The sequence below is a fragment of the Eubalaena glacialis genome, chromosome 5 (genome assembly GCF_028564815.1).
Source record: "Eubalaena glacialis isolate mEubGla1 chromosome 5, mEubGla1.1.hap2.+ XY, whole genome shotgun sequence".
Lineage (NCBI taxonomy): Eukaryota > Metazoa > Chordata > Mammalia > Artiodactyla > Balaenidae > Eubalaena > Eubalaena glacialis.
This window is the reverse complement of record NC_083720.1, coordinates 23,078,033-23,099,652: the sequence shown is the minus strand read 5'-3', so window position 1 is coordinate 23,099,652 and position 21,620 is coordinate 23,078,033. Positions and strand designations below refer to the sequence as shown.

The 21,620-nt window shown below is 36.0% G+C and overlaps 1 protein-coding gene across 1 annotated transcript in view; it reads left to right on the top strand.

The window, feature by feature from the left end:
• LOC133091948 (bifunctional heparan sulfate N-deacetylase/N-sulfotransferase 3) overlaps window positions 1-21,620 on the top strand; it is a 147,714-nt gene that overhangs the window by 35,578 nt on the left and 90,516 nt on the right. The window contains exons 2-3 of the mRNA XM_061191130.1: window positions 11,667-11,754; window positions 18,815-18,969. Coding sequence (XP_061047113.1) covers window positions 11,667-11,754; window positions 18,815-18,969 — 243 coding nt within the window. The remainder of the gene's footprint in view (window positions 1-11,666; window positions 11,755-18,814; window positions 18,970-21,620) is intronic.

Below are 21,620 nucleotides of genomic sequence, written 5' to 3'. Positions count from 1 at the left end.
AATGTGATATTTTAAAGATAATCACTGACATGTAGAATTGTGAATTATCCTGCTAAATATATTCAAAGTTTTGGAACACTTAAAGTACCATTTTTCAATAATCAGACCATTTCTGACAGTACACATCTATGTTCTTAGGGTTCTTAGATTTGAGAAGACCAGTAAATAATACCTCTGCACGTGGCAGTGATCAATTACCTCCTCCATGGTCAAAGTAGTTTGCGTATCAGAGAGTGTTTGCTTGCCCAGAATACATGTGGTTTTCTGAATTTGGTACTGGAATATTGATTTAGATTATTATGATTAGATTTTAGATATTATTACAGCATTTTAGACGTGTTGCACATAAAGGATAAAGCATTTTAGACATGTTGCACATAAAGTATTATTTTATATCATTTTATATAAATGTTCATAGGAATAATAGACTATATCAGTTATAAATGAATAATGATGAATAAAAACATTCTAGCAATGAAGAGTTTAACGAAAAGGATATGATTTAAGAATATTACTGAGTATTCAAGCTTCCTGCACAAAAGCATATTTTGAAAAGACAGAAATAATGGGTGAATATATAACATTGTTCTCATAGACACTCCCAAAATCTGGTTCATAAAAGCAATGTAAAAGATAAGAAATATTACCACTTAAGTTTATAAATTATTATCTAGAAATAAACTTCCCTCTTCACTATACATAGTCATAATATTAGTAGCTGCCATCTGTTTCAATATTTCTTTTATGTGTTTTAATGTTTATTTCTAGAACATTGAAAAATATGTAAAATGCCAAGTCAAGCCTGCAAAATCAGAGCTAATTCAATAATTTGAGTCAATGTATTGTAGTTGATTTAGAGGTTAGTTGACAGGTACTGAATTTGCTTCCGAGGTCGAATCATAGGATAGATTTGTTTGGGTTTTTTCCTATTTAATATTGTAAATGTAAATTTTAAAAAACAATCTAGAATCACAAAGTAAAGTTCAAGTGTAGTTTGGGGATTTTATTTTCAGGGAGATAAAAAGAAAAAATTTCTAACTTTAAGAATAAAGCACTGAACACACAAGAAATGATTTTAAGATGGATTTTTGAATACATATTTTCACCATTGAAAGGAGAAAAATAAGAGAATGAAATGAAGTAAGATGGATGAAGAAGAAAGATAAGATCTAAGGGGAAGGAAAGATAGGAAGAGCCAACTAGAATATTCAGCTGAGTAGAAGAAATAAGCAAGAAGAAGGGGAGAAAGAAGGGTAGGAGGATACTGAAGGTAAATAAAATGAGGGGAAAAAACCTTCAAGAAATAAATGAGATCTCAAGATGATGGAGTACGAAGACCCTGAACTCACCTCCTTTCATGGGCACACCAAAATTACAACTACTTACAGAGCAACTATCTATAGAACAACCTGAAGAGTAGCAGAAAAGATCTTCCACAACTGAAGATATAAAGAAGGAGCTACAACAAGATGGGTAGGGGCTTCCCTGGTGGCGCAGTGGTTGGGAGTCTGCCTGCCAATGCAGGGGACACGGGTTTGAGCCCTGGTCTGGGAAGATCCCACATGCCGCAGAGCGACTAGGCCCATGAGCCACAACTACTGAGCCTACGCGTCTGGAGTCTGTGCTCCGCAACAAGAGAGGCCGCGATAGTGAGAGGCCTGTGCACCGTGATGAAGAGTGGCCCCCACTTGCCGCAACTAGAGAAAGCCCTCACACAGAAACAAAGACCCAACACAGCCATGAATAAATAAATAAATAAATAAATAAAATTTAAAAAAAAAAAAAAAGATGGGTAGGAAGGGCAGAGATGCTATCTAGTCAAGACCCACACCCCCTGGTTGATGACCCACAAACAGGAGTTCCTCCCCTCCCCAAGGAGTGAGAGCTGTGAGCCCCACATCAGGCTCCCCAGCCCAGGGGTCCTGCACTATGAAGACAAGCCCTTAGAAAGTCAGACTTTGAAAACCAGCAGAGCTTACATTCAGGAAAGCCAAAGTTCTATAGGATAATTAGACTCTGTGTTTAAAGGACATCCACAAAGGGCACCCACAATATCTCACACAGTCCTAGTCCCAGTGTTCAGGCAGTAATTTGAGAAATGCCTGGGTCAGAACCACTGGCTGATATTGGAGAGCCTCCCAGAGAGGCAAAAGGCAGCTGAGACTCCCCATGAGACTCTGGCAACAGCCATCTTTGAGATGTCATTGTACAGTGCTGACACAGGCACTGGCAAGCGCCGTTTTGGAATCCATCTTCTAGCCCATTATCATGGGAGACTTGCCCTGCCCACCAGCAGGCCCTTGGCAACCAGCTGGGCCAGGAACCAGCTCCACCTACCAGCACACCCACGATAGTCAGCCCTGATACAACAGAAGGGCACACATACAGCCCACATAGGAGACACGTCTGTAACATCTATCTTAGGTGGCCAGCAGGGAGCTTTCTGCTGGCCCCCATAAGATGTCTCCTACATAAGGCTACTTCTCCGAGATTGGAAGACATAACACCACTATCTAATACATACGAAAAAAACCAGAGAATTAGACAAAATGAGGAGACGAAGAAATATGTTCCATATGATGGAACAAGACAAAATCCCAGGTAAAAACATTAACCAAAATGGAGATAAGCAATATACCCAATAAAGAGCTCAAGGTAATGATCATAAAGATGCTCACTGATCTCAGGAGAAGAATGGATGAACACAGTGAAAACTACAACAAAAAAATTAGAAAATATAAGAAAGAACCCATCAGAGCTGAAGAATACAATAAATGGGATGAAAAATATACTAGAAGAAATCAACAGTAGATTAGACGATACAGAAGAAAAGATCAGCAATCTGGAAGACAAAGTAGTGGAAATCACCCAAGCTGAACAGAAAAGAGAAAAAAATTGTTTTGATAAGAATGGTTTAAGAGACTTCTGGGACAACATCAAGCATATTAACATTCACATTATAGGGTCCCAGAAGAAGAAGAGACAAGACGGCAGAAAACATTTTTTAAGAAAAAATAGCTGGGGACTTCCCTGGTGGTCCAGTGGTTAAGAATCCACCTTCCAATGCAGGGGACATGGGTTCGATCCCTGGTTGGGGAACTAAGATCCCACATCCCATGAGGCAACTAAGCCTGTGCGCTCTAGAGTCCGCACACCACAACTGGAGAGCCTGCATGCCGCAACTACTGAGCCCATGCGCTCTGGAGCCCACGCACCACAACTAGAGAGGAACCTGTGCACCACAACCAGAGAGAAGCCCGCGTGCCGCAACAAAGAGCCCGTGCACCGCAATGAAAGATCCCACATGCCTCAGTGAAGATCCCACAACTAAGACCCGATGCAGCCAAATAAATAAATATTAAAGAAAAAAAAGAAAGGAAAAATAGCTGAAAATTTCCCTAACCCTGGGAAGGAAATAGACATCCAGTTTCAAGAAGCACAGAGAGTCCCCAAGAAGATGAAGTCAAAGAGGTCCACACCAATACACATTTTAACTAAAATTAAAGAGAGAATCTTAAAATCAGCATGAGAAAAAACAACTAGTTATGTACAAGGAAACTGCCCTAAGACCATGAGCTGACTTTTCAGCAGATGCTTTGCAGGCTAGAAGAGAGTGGCATGATAATTCAAAGTGCCAAAAGGAAAAAACCTACAACCAAGAATATTCTACCCATTAAGGTTAAAGTTCACAGTTGAAGGAGACAAAGTGTTTTACAGATGAGCAAATGCTGAAAGAGTTTATCACTGCTAAACTGGCCTTACAAGAAATGTTAAAGGCACTTCACTGTGCAGAACAGAAAAAGCCACAACTAGAAATAAGAAAAGTATGAAAGGAAAAATCTCATTGATAAAAGCAAACATATAGCAAAGGTAGTGGATTAATCACATGTATACTAGTAGGAAGGTTAAAAGACAAAAGTAGTAAAATGATCTATATCTACAATAAGTAATTAAAGGATACATAAAATAAAAAGATGTAAAATATGACATCAAAAACATAAAATCTGGGGGGGGGGTGTAAAAATATAAGGCTGTTAGAAGGTGTTTGAGCTTAAGAGATCATCAGCTTAAAATAAGCATACATAAATGTTGTTATATATAAACCTCATGGTAACCACAAACCAAAAACCTATAATAGATACATAAAAAATAAGGAGAAAGGAATCCAAACATAACACTAACAATAGTCATCAAATCACAAGGGAAGAGGGCAAGAGAAGAAGAAAAGAACAAAGAACTACAAAAAAAATAGAAAACAATAAAAAATGGCAATAAGTACATACCTATCAATAATTGCTTTAAATGTAAAGGGACTAAATGCTCCAATCAAAAGATATAGAGTTGAATGGATTAAAAAACAAGACCCAAATATATATGCCTACAAGAGACTCATTTCAGATTTAAAACACAGACTGTCAGTGAGGGAATGAAAAAAAGATATTCCATGCAAATGGAAACAAAAAGAAAGCTGGGATTGCAATACTTATATTAGACAAAATAGAGTTTAGAACAAAGACTGTAACAAGAGACAAAGAAGGGCTTACATAATGATAAAGGGATCAACCCAACAAAAAGCTATAACACTTGTAAGTATATATGCAAACACCTGTAAGTATATAGAAGCACCTAAATACATAAAGCAAATATTAACAGACATAAAGGAAGAAATTGACAGTAACACAATAATAGTAGGGGACTTTAACACCCTACTTACATCAATGGACAGATCATCCAGACAGAAAATCACAAAGGAAACACTGGCCTTAAATGATACATTAGATCAAATTGACTTAATAGATGTATATATAGAACATTCCATCCAAAAGCAGAATACACATTCTTATCAAGAGCACATGGAACTTTCTGTAGAATAGATCACATGCTAGGCCACAAAAAAAAGTCTCAGTAAATTTAAGAAAATTGAAATCGTAGCAAGCATCTTTCTGACCACAATACTGAGACTAGAAATCAACTAAAAGAAAAAAACCACAAAAAATAAAAACATGTGAATGCTAAACAATATGCTATTAAACAACCAATGGGTCATTGAAGAAATCAAAGAGGAAATTTAAAAATACTTGAAATAAATGAAAATGGAATCACAAAATCTATGGAAAGCAGCAAAACAGTTCTAACAGGGAAGTTTATAGAGATATAGGCTTACCCCAGGAACAAGAAAATCTCAAATAAACAATCTAACCTTACACCTAAAGGAACTAGGAAAAGAAGAACAAACAAAACCCAACATTAGTAAAAGGAAGGAAATAATAAAGATCTGAGTAGAAATAAATGAAATAGAGACTAAAAAAACAACAGAAAAAAATCAATGAAACTAATAGCTGGTTTTTGGAAAAGATAAACAAAATTGATGAACCTTAGCTACACTCATCAAGCAAAAAAGAGAGAGGGCCCAAATAAATAAAATCAGAAATAAAAGAGGAGAAGGTACAACTGGCATCACAGAAATACAAAGAATCCTAAGAGATTACTAGGAACAGCTATATGCCAACAAATTGGGCAAACTATTAGAAATGGATATATTCCTAGAAATGTATAATCTCACAGACTGAATCAGGAAGAAATAGAAAATCTGAACAGAATAGTAATGAAATTGAATCAGTAATCCAAAAAATTCCAACAAACAAATTTCCAGGACCAGCCGGCTTCACAGGTGAATTCTACCAAACATTTAAAGAAGAGTTAACATCTCTTTCAAACTATTCCAAAAAACTGAAGAGGAGAGAACACTTCTAAATTCATTCTATGAGGCCAGCATCACCCTGATACCAAAACCAGACAAAGACACCACAAAAAAAAGGAATATTACAGGCCAGTATCACTGATGAACATAGATGCAAAAATCTTCAAAAAGTATTAGCAAATAAAATTCAGCAATACGTTAAAAGGATCATACACCATGATCAAGCGGGATTTTTACCAGGGATGGAAGGATGGTTCAAAATCCACAAATCAATCAATGTTATACACCACATTAACAAAATAAAGGATAAAAATCACATAATCATCTCACTAGATGCAGAAAAAACTTCTGACAAAATTCAACATCCATTTATGATAAAAACTCTCAACAAAGTGGTTTTAGAGGGAATGTACCTCAACATAATCAAGGCCGTATATGACAAACCCACAGCCAACATCAGAACCAACAGTGAAGAGTTAAAAGCTTTTCCTCTAAGATCAGGAACAAGACAAAGATATGCCCCCTCTCACAACATAGTATCAGAAGTCTGAGCCACAGCAATTAGACCAAAAAAAAGGAATAAAAGGAATCCAAGTTGGAAAGGAAGAAGCAAAACTGTCACTGTTTGATACTTTATATAGAAATCCCTAAAGGCTCCACCAAAAAAACTATTATAACTAATAAATGAATTCAAAAAAGTTTCAGGATACAAAATCAGTGCAAAAATCAGTTGCATTTCTAGACACTAGTAATGAACTGTCAGAGAAATTAAGAAAAGGATTCCCTTTACAATTGCATCAAAAAGAATAAAATACCTAGGAATAAATCTAACCAAGGAGGCGAAAGTCTTGTACTCCAAAAACTAAGACATTGATGAAAGATATTAAAGATAACACAAACAAATGGAAAGATATACTGTGCTCATGGATTGGAAGAATTAATATTGTTAAAATCTCCATAGTACCCAAGGCAATCTACAGATTCAGTGCAAATCCTATCAAAAAACCAATGACATTTTTCACAGAACTAGAACAAATAACTCTAAAATTTGCATGGAATTACAAAAGACCCCAAATAACCAAAACAATTTTCAGAAAGAACAAAGCTGAAGGTATCATGCTCCCTGATTTCATGCAGTCCTACAAAGCTACAGTAATCAAAATATTATGGTACTGGCACAAAGACAGACACATAGAACAATGGAACAGAATGGAGAACACAGAAATAAACCACACTGAGATGGTCAATTAATCTATGACAAAGGAGACAAGAATATAAAATGGGGAAAAGACAGCCTCTTTAATAAATGGTGCTTGGAAAACTGGACAGCTATATGCAAAAGGATCAAACTGGAGCACTTTCTCATACCATATACAGAAATAAACTCAATATGGATTAAAGGCTTACATGTAAGACCTGAAACCATAAAACTTCTAGAAAAAAACATAGGCAGTACGTTCTTTGACATCAGTCTTAACAATATTTTTTGGATGTATCTCCTCAGGCAAGGAAAACAAAAGTAAAAAGAAACAAGTAGGACTACATCAAACCAAAAGCTTTTTGAAGAAAACCATCAACAAAATGAAAAGGCAGACTACTGAATGGTAGAAGATATTTGTAAATGACATATCCAATAAGGGGTTGATATCCAAAATATATAAAAAATTCATGAAACTCAATACCGTACCAAAAAAACCCCAATCCATTTAAAAATGGGCAGAAGTTCTGAATAGACATTATTCCAAAGAAGACATACAGATGGCCAACAGACACATGAAAAGATGTCTGTCAGAATAGCTACCATCAAAATGACAAGAAATAACAAGTGCTAGGGAGGATATGGAGAAAAGGGAACCCTCATATACTATTGGTGGGATTGTAAATTGGTGCAGCCACTATGGAAAACAGTATGAAGCTTCCTCAAAAACTTAAAAATAGAACTACCGTATCATCCAGCAATTTCACTTCTGAGTATTTACCCAAAGAAAACAAAAACACTAATTCAAAAACATATGTGCAAAAGACAACCCTCAGAATGGGAGAACATATTTGCAAACGAAGCAACTGACAAAGGATTAATTTCCAAAATATACAAGCAGCTCCCGCAGCTCAATATCAAAAAAACAAACAACCCAATCCAAAAATGGGCAGAAGACTTAAACAGACATTTCTCCAAAGAAGATATACAGATTGCCAACAAACACATGAAAGGATGCTCAACATCACTAACCATTAGAGAAATGCAAATCAAAACTACAATGAGGTATCACCTCACACCGGTCAGAATGGCCATCATCAAAAAATCTACAAACAATAAATGCTGGAGAGGGTGTGGAGAAAAGGGAACCCTCCTGCACTGTTGGTGGGAATGTAAATTGATACAGCCACTATGGTGAACAGAATGGAGGTTCCTTAAAAAACTAAAAATAGAACTACCATACAACCCAGCAATTCCACTACTGGGCATATACCCTGAGAAAACCATAATTCAAAAAGTGTCATGTACCACAATGTTCATTGCAGCACTATTTACAATAGCCAGGACATGGAAGCAACCTAAGTGTCCATCAACAGATGAATGGATAAAGAAGATGTGGCACATATATACAATGGAATGTTACTCAGCCATAAAAAGAAATGAAATTGAGTTATTTGTAGTGAGGTGAATGGACCTAGAGTCTGTCATACAGAGTGAAGTAAGTCAGAAAGAGAAAAACAAATACCGTATGCTAACACATATATATGGAATCTAAGAAAACAAAATGGTTCTGAAGAACCTAGGGGCAGGACAAGAATAAAGACGCAGATGTAGAGAATGGACTTGAGGACACGGGGAGAGGGAAGGGTAAGCTGGGACGAAGTGAGAGAGTGGCACTGACATTTATACACTACCAAGTGTAAAATAGATAGCTAGTGGGAAGCAGCCACGTAGCACAGGGAGATCAGCTCAGTGCTTCGTGACCACCTAGAGAGCTGGGATAGGGAGGGTGGGAGGGAGACACAAGAGGGAGGGGATATGGGGATATATGTATATGTATAGCTGATTCACTTTGTTATATAGCAGAAACTAACACAACATTGTAGAGTAATTATACTCCAATAAAGATGTTAAAAATAAATAAATAAAATAATTAAAAAAAAATATGTGCACCCCTATGTTCATTGTAGTATTATCTATAATAGCCAAGATATGGAAGCAACCTAAGGTCCATTGATGGATGAATGGATAAAGAAGAGTGGTATGTATATACAGTAGAATATTAGCTGTAAAAAAGAGTGAAATCTTGCCATGGGACAGCATGGATGGATCTAGAGGGTATTGTGCTAAGTGGAGTAAACAGACAGAGAAAGATAAATTCCATATGATCTCACTTATACGTAGAGTCTAAAAAACAAAACAAACAAACAAAACAAAATGTAAACAGACTCGTAGATACTGAGAACAAATGGGTGGTTGCCAAAGGGCAGGGGTGTGGGGGAAATGAGTGAAATACATGAGGGAGATAAAGAAGTACAAACTTCTGATTATAAAATAAATAAGTCATGGGGATGTAATTTTCACATAAGGAATATGGTCAGTAATACTGTAACAACTTTGTGTGGGGACAGATGGTTGCTAGACTTCAGGTGTTGGTCATTTCATTGTATATTTAAATGTCAAATCACTATTTTATACTCCTGAAGCTAACATAATATTGTATGTCAACTATATTTCAATTAAAAAAATAAGTAGATGAGACATATATAACATACAGATATAGATATACAGATATAGATAATTATAGATATAATTATCAGTAATATATAATTATATTAATATATAATATATTGCTGATAATATTTTTTAAATTTTTATTGGAGTATAGTTGCTTTACAATGTTGTGTTAGCTTCTACTGCACAGCAAAATGAATCAGCCATACATATACATATATCCCCTCCCTTTTGGATTTCCCTCCCAGTTAGGACACCACAGTGCATTAAGTAGAGTTCCCTGTGCTATACAGTATGTTCTCATCAGCTATCTATTTTATACATAGTATAAATAGTGTATATGTGTCGATCCCAATCTCCCAGTTCCTCCCACCCTACCCCTTTCCCCCATGGTATCCATATATTTGTTCTCTATGTCTGTGTCTCTATTTCTGCTTGGCAAATAAGGTCATCTATACCATTTTTCTAGATTCCATGTATATGTGTTAATATACAATATTTGTTTTTCTGTTTCTGACTTACTTCACTCTGTATGACACTCTAGGTCCATCCATGTCTCTACAAATGACCCAGTTTTCCTTTTTATGGCTGAGTAGTATTCCATTGTATATATGTACCACATCTTCTTTACCCATTTTATGCCACTTTTAAAAAAATTTATCAAGCACTCCCGCATGTATTATCTCTTTTATATTCCTCATCATAATTCTATGAGTTAGATAATTGTCTCGACTTTAACAAATGAAGGGAAAAATTCAGAGAGATGATATGTATTATCTATCACTAACAATAACAACAGCCATATTAGGAGTAGTAATAGTAGCAGCAGCAATAATAGAGGGGTGGCAACTAATAATTGTTGAACACATACAATCATGAGAGGGTCTCTGAATAATATGTATATCTGTTTATCCCCCAAAAAACATTGAGACTGTGAACATGATGGGGCAGAGCTTCCAGATATCAGCTACACTATTAAGAAAAGATTTTGCTGTGGATCCAGCAGTACTATGGAAGGGTGGGGAAAGATTTGGTGTGGTAGAGTAAAAAGAGTACCTAATATGGAATCAGGTGATCTATATCCTTAAACTTGGATCTACCAATAATTTTATCTTTGAAAATGGGCAAGTCATTTCTCCTTAGTTTCTTCATGTATAAAAGAAATGTTGACTAAGATCCTTTACAAATCTACCATTTAGTGTTACTTTTTGCCTCACTGAGGCGGGCACTCAACTACCATAGTCTGGGGTAGGGGGAGAGAGGAATACAAGAATGTAAACTTAAATAAGAATGAGAAAGAAAAGGAGAAGGAGAAGAAAAGTCCATTAAATACTCATAGCATGGGCTTTCCTGGTGGCGCAGTGGTTAAGAATCTGCCTGCCAATGCAGGGGACACGGGTTCGAGCACTGGTCTCGGAAGATCCCACGTGCCGCGGAGCAACTAAGCCCGTGAGCCACAACTACTGAGCCTGCGCGTCTGGAGCCTGTGCTCCGCAACGGGAGAGGCCCGCGCACCGCAATGAAGAGTGGCTCCCGCTCGCCACAGCTGGAGAAAGCCCTCGCACGGAAACGAAGACCCAACACAGCCAAAAATAAATAAATAAATTTATTTAAAAAAAAAAAAACTCATAGCATGAAAAATACTTTATAGGATATAACAATTAAAACTCTGATTCAAAATAGCTTTAACTGTCATTAGTAGGGGGTTTTATCTGTTTTTCAATGGAAGGGCAAACTATAGATTTACTTTACCATGATATCCATTTTTGAAGAATAATCACTATCTTTGGGGAATCTAAGACTTAAAGATTGAAAAGTCTTATATTTTGAAGACCAAAGATATATCTGAAAAACAACAATCTGTTTCTTTCAATATATGTTCTTGCATAGTTCCACTTAAACAGAATGTCCTTCTTTTGACAACTGGTGAACTACATCTCTGAGGTGTAAAGGGAGATGTATTTTATGTACTAGATACTACTTCCTTTGATACATGAAGAGTAAACTTTTCATTTAACTTCCCTTTTCTAACTGACATTTTTTGCTGATCTATTGCAGCTAAAGGATAAATATAAGTATGTATTTATGTAATCTCAGAAGCTTCTTGCTAGTTGTAAGGTGGTAAAGAAACTACTTTCCATCATTTAATTCTCTTATGTCTAAAGGAGTAGTATTACCTTTTGAATGCTAAAGGAAGATATCTTCTCAAGGCCATGCTCTACCTGATATATTTTTTAAAATTATGTATTTCAGGCCCTGCTTGATACTCAGAATCTTTTGCGTGCACAAATCACAAATTTTACGTTCAACCTGGGATTTTCAGGGAAATTTTACCATACAGGTAAGAAAAAGGAGATTAACTATTCTCATTAAAGCCTCTCTGACCACTGTTTTTAAAATTATGACCCCTCTTCTTCACACCTTCCTGTATTCCCTGTGTCTCTCCCCTACTTTATTTTCTTCATATTATTCAATTTCATTTAACCTATTATTTTTTCACCTTTACAAAATGTTAATAGTTGGAAAGTTTATTCACCATATTATTATTTAATGGGCTTTTTTTCTATTGAACTATAATTTACATATATAAAACCGCATAAGTAATAAGTATAGTGCTCAATGAATTTTCACAAAGTGTACAGAGCTCCATAACCAGCATGCAGATCAAGAAAGAGATACTACCAGAATCTCACACACCCCCTCCCTTGTGCTGCCTTAGTCACTAGCTTCCCTCAAAGAAAACCACTATCCTAACTTCTAATATCATAAATTAGTTTGCCTGGCTTTGAGATGTGTATAAAAGGAATCATATAGTATGGACTCTTCTATATACAGCTTGTTTTGTTCAACATTATTTTGGTTTTGCAGACATCATGGTGTATAGTTGTAATTCTTTCATTGTCATTGTTCTATAGTATTCCATTTTTTGAATTTACCAGAATTTCTTTATTCCATTCCTCCAATGTGGATGGTTGGGTTGTTTCCAGTCTTTGGCTTTTTTTTTTGCATAGTTGTGTTAAGAACATTTTTGTACCTGTCCTTCAGAGGACATATGTATTCTTGTCTGTTGGTTATCAACCAGGAGTAGAATTGCTAGTTATGTGGTACATTTATGATCAGCTTTAGTAGAAAATGCCAAACAGATTTTCAGAGTGGTTGTACCAGTTTTTATTTCCAACAGTATGTAAGTTTTCCTGTTGCTCTACATTCTCACCAGTATTTAATATTATTTGTCTTTTTAACTTTAGCCTTTCTGGTGGGCAGTAGAGATATCATATTACGTATGATTTAAATGCACATTTCACTAAGTAGTGAAACTGAGCTTCTTTCATATATTTATTGACCATTTGGATATCTTCTGTTTTGAAATACCTCAGTGTTTTTTTTTTTATTGAGTTGTCTGCTTTTACTTATTGATTTATAGAAATTCGTTATATACTCTTAATGAGCCCTTTGTCAGTTATCTGTGTTGCAAATACTTTCTCCTAATGTGCGGTTTATCTTTTTTACATTCCTACTGGTATTTTTTGATGAACAAACATTTTAATGTAGTCCAATTTATCTTTTTTTTCCCTTTTTTGTGTCTTTTTAAAGACATCTCTGCATGCCACAAGATCATGAAAATATGTTCCTACATGCTTAAAATGTATGTATCTGAGATCCATCTGGAATTGATTTTTGTGTATGTGTGAGATAAGGGTCAAGATACCTTCTTTTTTTCCATAAAGATGTCAAGTTGGTACCAAGTATTGAAAAGACCATCCTTTTCTCACTGTACCATGGTATCATCATTGTCACAAATTAGATGACCATATATATGTGGACTCTGTTTCTGTACTCTCCTGTCCATTGGTTCCATTTGTGTAATCATACTGTCTTATTTACTGTAACTTTATAATTAATTTTAATATCTGCTATTGTAAGTCCTCTAAGTTTGTTCATCTTCTTCAAGATTGCCTTGGCAATTCTTGGCCCTTTGCATTTTTATGCAAATTTTAAAATCAGCTTACCAATATCCACAAAGAACCTCACTAAAATTTTTATTTAAATTACATTAAATCTATTAATTAGTTTGGGGAGAATTGCTATCCTAAATATTGAGTCTTCCTATTCTTGAACACATTTAGGTCTTCTTTAACTACACTTGATACAACTTTATTGTTTTTATATTAATTCCTTGGTGGGGTTTTTTGATGCAATAGTAAATGATGTCTTTTTTTTAAAGTTTTCCATTTCTCTGTTGATAGTATAATAATAATAATATAATTGATTTTGTGTACTGATCTTGTATTTAGCAACCTTGCTACATTCACTTATTAATTTTATAGTTTATAGATTCTTTTGGATTTTCTACCTATTCAATCATATAATTTTTGAATAGTAAAAATTTTATTTCTTCCTTTCTAAGCTTTATGAATTTTTTTTCTTTTCCTTGCCTATTGCACTAGCTTGGATCTCCCATAAACATTAAAGATGGTGATGGTAACACTCATATCTTGTTCCTGACCTCAGGGGAAATCCTTCAGTAGTTTTCTTCCTGTTCTTGAGGGGAATTCTTTCAATGGACAGTTTTATAGAACGTCTTTATTAGCTTAAGAAAGCTCCCTTCTATTCGTAGATTTCTAAATGTTTTATCATGAATGGATGTTGAATGTACTTTATTTTTAAATTATCTGTTGTCTTTCTTCCCTCACTAAAATGAACACTCTACAAAGGCTTTACTGCTGTAACACCAGCAAGTAGGACAGTGCTTATTGAAAAACAAAATGAATTAATGAATAAATGATTGAATGAAAATAAAATTACCTTTATTTTAACTATTAGTATTTATATGGAACAAGGTCAGAGAATAAAATTTGACCATGTTGTGTTATGAAAGAAAATCACTCTAAATATTAAGAATAATTAAAACTTTTTCCCAAACATAATAGAAATATAATAAAGCACTCCTGGCAACTCAGTTTTTTGCCCATTGATGAATGCTAAAGAATGACTGTAGCCAGTGGCTCTCCTTCATTCTTGTTTCTGAAAGATTTGTTCTCTTTCCTTACTTGGGTACTTCCCACAGCTCACAGTAGGTATATCCTCTCTCTAAGCCAGGGACAGTAGAACACAGGAGGAATCTAAGGAGAAGGCTTGAAAGAGTTTTGTTGTCTGTATAAGACCTGCAAGCTTCCACAAAAACTTAGCTCGGCTTGTCTAAAACCAGTAAAATCAGTTTTCAATGGGAACAGATATAAAATTTAATACTCTGAATCCTTCAAAAATTAAATATTGTAAAGTTTAATTGAATTACACGACCTTCCTTTCTAAATGAGTAACTCCTTTTTCTATTAAAAATTCTATTTTATTCAGTCTTTAAGGGAAGGAGAAAAACAGCACTGTCATACTAGTAAGACTTCATTTCAGGAGAGGGTTTCATCTTGTTTGATGTACTTTACTTTTTGAAAGATTTGTGCATTTTGTGAGAAATAAAGAGATGAAAGAATAAAAATTATAGTTCCCTTTTAGTGAGCAGCACCATATTCTAGGTACTTAGCTAAGCACTTTTCATGTACCTTTTCATTGAATCCTAGGAGTTAAAGAAGGTGTTACCTTGTTTTCTAGATAATAACATAGAAACTTAGAGGGGCCCAAGATCATATAGCTACTTAAGTGTCAAAAAATACTCTTAAGGTCAGTCAGAGCCCAAGTCTTACGTATTAGAAAAAAGAAAAATAGGTTTTTATCATTTAATTGGCAATCCTTGATTAAGGAAGCTGAATGGCAAAAGTTTCCTTCCCCTTATCTATAGGTTCTTTAGGTTTGTATATTTTCCCAAATCACTGAGAACCAATAGTATTTGTAAATTCTATCACAGAATTAATTAACAATGTGAAGAGCAATGTTACGTGAATTAGTAAATGCTAATCTTATTTCTAAATTCCACATTTGGTCAGTGGATGATAGTTAAGGGTCCTGAATTTAGAGTTGTGTAATCTGGGTTAGAATTCAGGTTCTGAATTCAGGTTCTATCCCAGTATTCCCAGTGACTTGTGACAAATTACTTTGCTTCTCCAAATATCAATTTCCTTATCTGTAAAATGGCGTTAGCAGTAGCCCCTAGCGCATAGGGTTGTAGTGAGAATTAAATGAGACTATACTTGAAAAACACTTAAGACAGTCTCAATCAATGATGGTTTTTAATATAATATCAGAGTAGGAAATACTACAGATAAAATACTGAAGAGACATAAGTTATTTAAATAGATATATAATAAAATAATAATTTGCATTAACTATAAAATTTCAGTGTAGTTTTGTAACAACTTAAGAAATGACACTTAAAATTGAGGAATTTGACTTCTAGTTCTTCTCTCTCCTGTTTTGACAAAAGTGTGTAAAGTGGAGGAATAAAGGAGTGGCAAGGGGCCAGCACAATCCAACCATGAATAACTATGTTTCAGCTGTTTTTTATCATGATGTTTAAAGTGTTAGGCAACAGACACTTGTTCTCAATATAATTAATTCTGATGTAAAACATCCCCAAAGTAGGATTAAAGGAAATCAGATAAGAGAGAGTTATAAAGAAAAAAGGAAAGGCATACAATTATGCCTACTATGATTTTATATGTCTGTCAGAGGGCAGACATTGTTTGTCTGACTCTTGCATGATTAAAATGTATGGATATTTTAATAGCAGATTTCACCATGATATTCAGGAAAGGACACCAAATACCTGAGCAATCTTTCCAAAGATTCTGAAATCTGTTGTGCTGTCCTCATAAATAAACTTTGGGTAAAGGCCAACTAGAAAAATGAATAAAGAGATAAGAAGAAGGATGCAGGGAAAGATAGGAGTTATAGGAGGCGGGGAATAGAGATTAAAAGTAGTAGGAAGGGTGACTTTTCATAAACTAGGAAATCTCAGCTCACTTTTCCCAGGGGAGGTGGAAATCAGAAATGAACTGATTACTGGGAAACCCTAAGAGACATCTGCCTATTTTCAGTATGGGAAAGTAAAACTGCAACAAGTAACTGACTGTAATCTTAACTAATATGGTGTCCTGAGGACATACAAAATGTTAAACAAGAGGAGAGTATGTAAGTAGAGATGTTTAATTGCAGGGAAACCAAATGACATCATCCTTATGTAAAAACAAAACAACAACAACAACAAAAAAACCCAACATGTATTTAAGCATCACCAGTCACACGCAGCTAATATTTCTTTACCAGGGCCGCCTTATTTATCACCTAAAAGGTAGCAGGACGCAAGACTTTGCCATGATTGGGGTCATCAGATATTCTAAGCCCCTACCTCCATTTTCCTATTCCTTTGCATTCCTCTCTAGATGGCTTCCCAGAGCTGTAAGATAATCACTCAGAAGCCCCAAGAATGCTCGACGTGGGGGACTCGTTTATCAGGCCAGTCAGTTAATATAGTGGCTTGATCAGTTCTTACATTCTTAAATACAATGTCCCCTCTGCCACATAACACTCATGACAGTGCCCCCCCCATGCAGTATTATAGTGAGAAAAAAAAAAAAAAACTCACAGAGACAAGTAGAAGAACAGGAGCAAGAAATACAGGAGGGAAAGACGTGGGCATTTTAGATTACCCAGTATGTGCCGGGACTGTGTAGACACTTCCTCCCAAATAGAATAAAATAGGTATTGCTATCCGTATGTTTTGCCTACATGAATACCAACATTAAAGGGGTTATGTGACTTGCCCACAATTACACAACTCAAATGTGTTGGAAACTACAAATAAACTAAAAACTTCTGACTCCAAAGGCTATACCTGTTCAACTATACTGTGGTAACATGAGTGGATGATGAAGAGGAAAAATAAGGGAAATAAAACAGATTCAAGTTAAAGATGCCCTTTACAGAGAGAGAAAAAGTTCCTTCATATTAGCAGAGTATTGATACTTAAGTATATGAAAGTGGAATTGAAGACTTTCCTTGTTGAAAGATTATGTTATTCCACTCAGTCTATATCACTAATTCTGTTCTTCCTGCATACAGTGGAGCAACCATACAGCCTCGTACTACATCTTTATCTTTGGTCTCCTTCACTGCACAGTAAATCACAGGATCTGATTCTTTTCCTATCAATAGGCTCTGCCTTCCTTCTCTTGGAAAATTAAGTGAAAGAAGAGTGGTAACAAGCACCGGGCTCAGTTGGCTGAGCCGGGGAAGCAGTCCATCCTCCATCTTTAGCCCCTAGGGCCCTATTAGAACCAGTCACATCAGAACTGCTATTGAAAATATGAGAGGAGGTTTTTTTCTCCACATAGAAGGGACATCATTTGAAGAAACCACTGTTCTAGGACCTTACTGGATTCAGTGTTGTGGCTGAAATTAAAGTGTGGCTGCATAATTTTGTGATGATTAATATCATTTTATGATATGCCAGGACAGGCACCTTACACTGCTCTCATTTCATGCTTTAGTAAAGAAACTCTGCCTGGGGAAATACAAAAAGAGACTCCTACCCCCTCACATAAGTTAGAGAACTGTGTAATTTCCCACACTCAACTAAACTGCAGGTCGTGGAAAATGGAGGAATTAAAACAAGCTCAAATATGAAAAATCAGAGGAACAACAACAAAGCTGACTCTCAAGGAAACAGAGGTCTCTTGATGGAAAGTTTGCTTTTCCAAGAACTTGAGAGAAAGGGCAAACATGAGGAACACAAGTAGCACCAAGGAGCATGGTGGTGCTTGGATTGTTTTACAATGACTTCACCACTTCTCACCTTCTTTCTATCACTGTCTTTGCTTTCTCTTTCCTTCAGTTTTCTCTCATTTTCTCAATAATAATTCCTACATTTCCCTTTTTTCTCCTTTTTATGCCTTAGTTTTCACTAAATATATACTGAGTACCTTCTTCTCAGACTTAAGGAGTAACCCAAATAAATTATGGAATTATTTTGTTGCAACTGTTGTATCACAACCCATGTCTAATGATCAACCATTAGAGCTCTGCTGCACATTTCCTCACTCATATTCCCTTGACTACATTCCCGACTTATCCCCCATTCTCTCCAAACTGCAAATTATATAAATATCCTAAAAGTTAGAAGTTCTAAAGTCCCTTGGAATGGTTGTGTACTTCTATCTTGCAGTGATTTTATATCCATGTCTCATGTTTTAAAACTTTAAAAAGAGTTGTATCACAGTCTCTGGTTGTTCCCCCAAGTAACAGATTTTCCTTTGTTACACTTCATGTTCCAAGTCTTGTATGTATCTAAGATAGTATAAATGGTACCTTCTAAATATATATATATACGATTACATAATTAGATGGACGGACGGATGGATGGATGGACAGATAGATATACAGATAAACAGGCAATCAGTATAACTAAAATTAATTGAATAATCTTTCTCCTCTCCCTCCCCCCACCCAAGGAACTGAAGAGGAAGATGAAGGGGATGACCGTCTTTTGGGGTCTGTGGATGAGTTCTGGTGGTTTCCACATATGTGGAGCCACATGCAGCCCCACCTCTTCCATAATGAGTCTTCTTTGGTGGAGCAGATGATTCTTAACAAAAAATTTGCCTTAGTAAGTAACTCACTTTGAACACTACATTGAATTAATGTGCGCTGACTACAGAAATGACCAGCTTTTTATACTGAGAATGTCTTAGAGGTTTTTGGCATATTGGCACTTTTTAAGCAGGCTTTTCTATGTGATCATTAGAACAATTTGGTAGTGCATCCTTTCAGTATGTGACTTTTGACTTTGTATTGGGTGCTCATCACTATGCTTAATGCTTTCAGGGGTCTACTTTAAAAGGAACTTCGCAAGACACTCACAGGACTCAGTTACATGACATTATGGTCAGAGCTCATAAAATATGGTTCCCATCCAGAAGGAGCTTCCTGCTGCACTGCAAAAGAAAAATATACACATAAAACAAATCTCCACATAGAAAGCAAACTTACGGTTACCAAAGGGGATGGGGGGAGGGATAAAGTAGGAGTTTGGGATTAGCAGATACAAACTACTATATATAAAATAGATAAACAACAAGGTTTTACTGTATAACACAGGGAACTATATTCAATATCCTGTAATTACCATAACAGAAAAGAATATGCGTATATATATGTATAATTGAATCACTTTGCTGTACACCAGAAACTAACACAACATTGTAAATCAACTACAGTTCAATTTTTTTAAAAAGTCTCCAATAAAATGAGATATTCCAGGACCTAGTACCAAACTGTGTAGACATAAAACCTACAGTTCAGAGAAGTAAGTGTCATTGGGAGTGCCCAGGGAAATGTTGTGCAAATAGGAGTTTAGGTACACTCTGAAATAAGAATAAGAGTTAAGCGTCAGGGAGAATTTGTAGTTAAATGAGGCTGAGGGAAAACACCAGGTAGGAGACCATATTGTGGGTATGAGGTAATGAAGAGTCGATCCAGAAAGGCAATAGAATTGGGAAGAAAACTATTTCAAAGACATCACACACATATAATACAGGATGGAACATTCAGTTGACTGAGCAAGATACACTGTTTCATACTATAGGGATTCTCATCCTGGACAGGGAAATTTACAGTAAAAGCTCTAATACATACAGTACATTGTAAAATGGGCTTGCGATGAGCGGAGATGGTATACAGTGATTAACAAGCCAATAAGGCTTATGTTTGGGGTGGGGATACACTGTTTCATACTATAGGGATTCTCATTCTGGACAGGGAAATTTACAGTAAAAGCTCTAATACATACAGTACATTGTAAAATGGGCTTGCGATGAGCGGAGATGGTATACAGTGATTAACAAGCCAATAAGGCTTATGTTTGGGGTGGGGATACACTGTTTCATACTATAGGGATTCTCATTCTGGACAGGGAAATTTACAGTAAAAGCTCTAATACATACAGTACATTGTAAAATGGGCTTGCGATGAGCGGAGATGGTATACAGTGATTAACAAGCCAATAAGGCTTATGTTTGGGGTGGGGAGGATGTTTTATCTTTGTTTCTATGAATTACTCTAATGGGCACACAAACATGTGGAGGGAGGCCAGACAAGTAATCGTTTATTTACCCAGCATTCTCCCTCCCTGGGCAGGGAGTACTTTGGGGGCAGGAACTATATTCTGTCTATCACAGTTCCTGGCTCATAAAGGTACTCCGTGAGTATGTGTAGTATAAATGATCAAGGCAGCAGAAATTACCACTCAAAAAGCAAGTGAAGTGTAATATATCTTCTTTTTTTTTAATAACTTTATTTATTTATTTTTGGCTGTGTTGGGTCCTCGTTTCTGTGCAAGGGCTTTCTCTAGTGGTGGCGAGCGGGGGCCACTCTTCATCACGGTGCGCAGGCCTCTCACTGTCGCGGCCTCCCCCGTTGCGGAGCACAGGCTCCAGACGTGCAGGCTCAGCAGCTGTGGCCCACGGGCCTAGCTGCTCCGTGGCATGTGGGATCCTCCCAGACCAGGGCTCGAACCCGTGTCCCCTGCATTGGCAGGCAGATTCTCAACCACTGCGCCACCAGGGAAGCCCTATATCTTTATTTATTACAGCATTTCTCTTATTTGCAAACCCCAAAACTTACATTACAATGTTCATAGATTATGTTGTTAATAAATCTAAAACCATCAAATCATGTTTCTAGGTAAATTCTACTAAATGTAGACTAAACCTAGGGTGCAAAATAATTAAAATACACTACACTGGTTAATTTGGATATGAGTTGGAATATTCTAAAATACAACCACTCCACTGACAGACAGAAAATGTTTTTCTAGAGATTTGAAGTCCTGACCCCAAAACTAGAAATGAATGATTTGAAGTATAATCTGCTCAATTTTGAGATTTCCTACACATACATGCCTTTCCTAACGTTATAGTTCCTAAACCCTGAAGATATACTATTTCCTTACATACCTGCCCTTAACATATTTACACTCTAAAATGGCATAGAGAGATTGTGGCTGTAACTCTGTGGAAACAAGAGCACATGTTACATCTCCCTTGGCTGGCCACCCAGCCATGTTAACTATTAGTTTTTTTGGCTAATCAAAATTTAAGAAAGTACTGATGCCCACTTGCCCACTTATCATGGAATGTATTCTACATAAACTTCTAAAGCCCCAAGATGTTTTAGTTGAAACACATGATACCTTACTCAAATTTGTAAAAGAGAAGGTTAGAATTTATAAAATATATTGCTTTTTCCATGAGGATATAG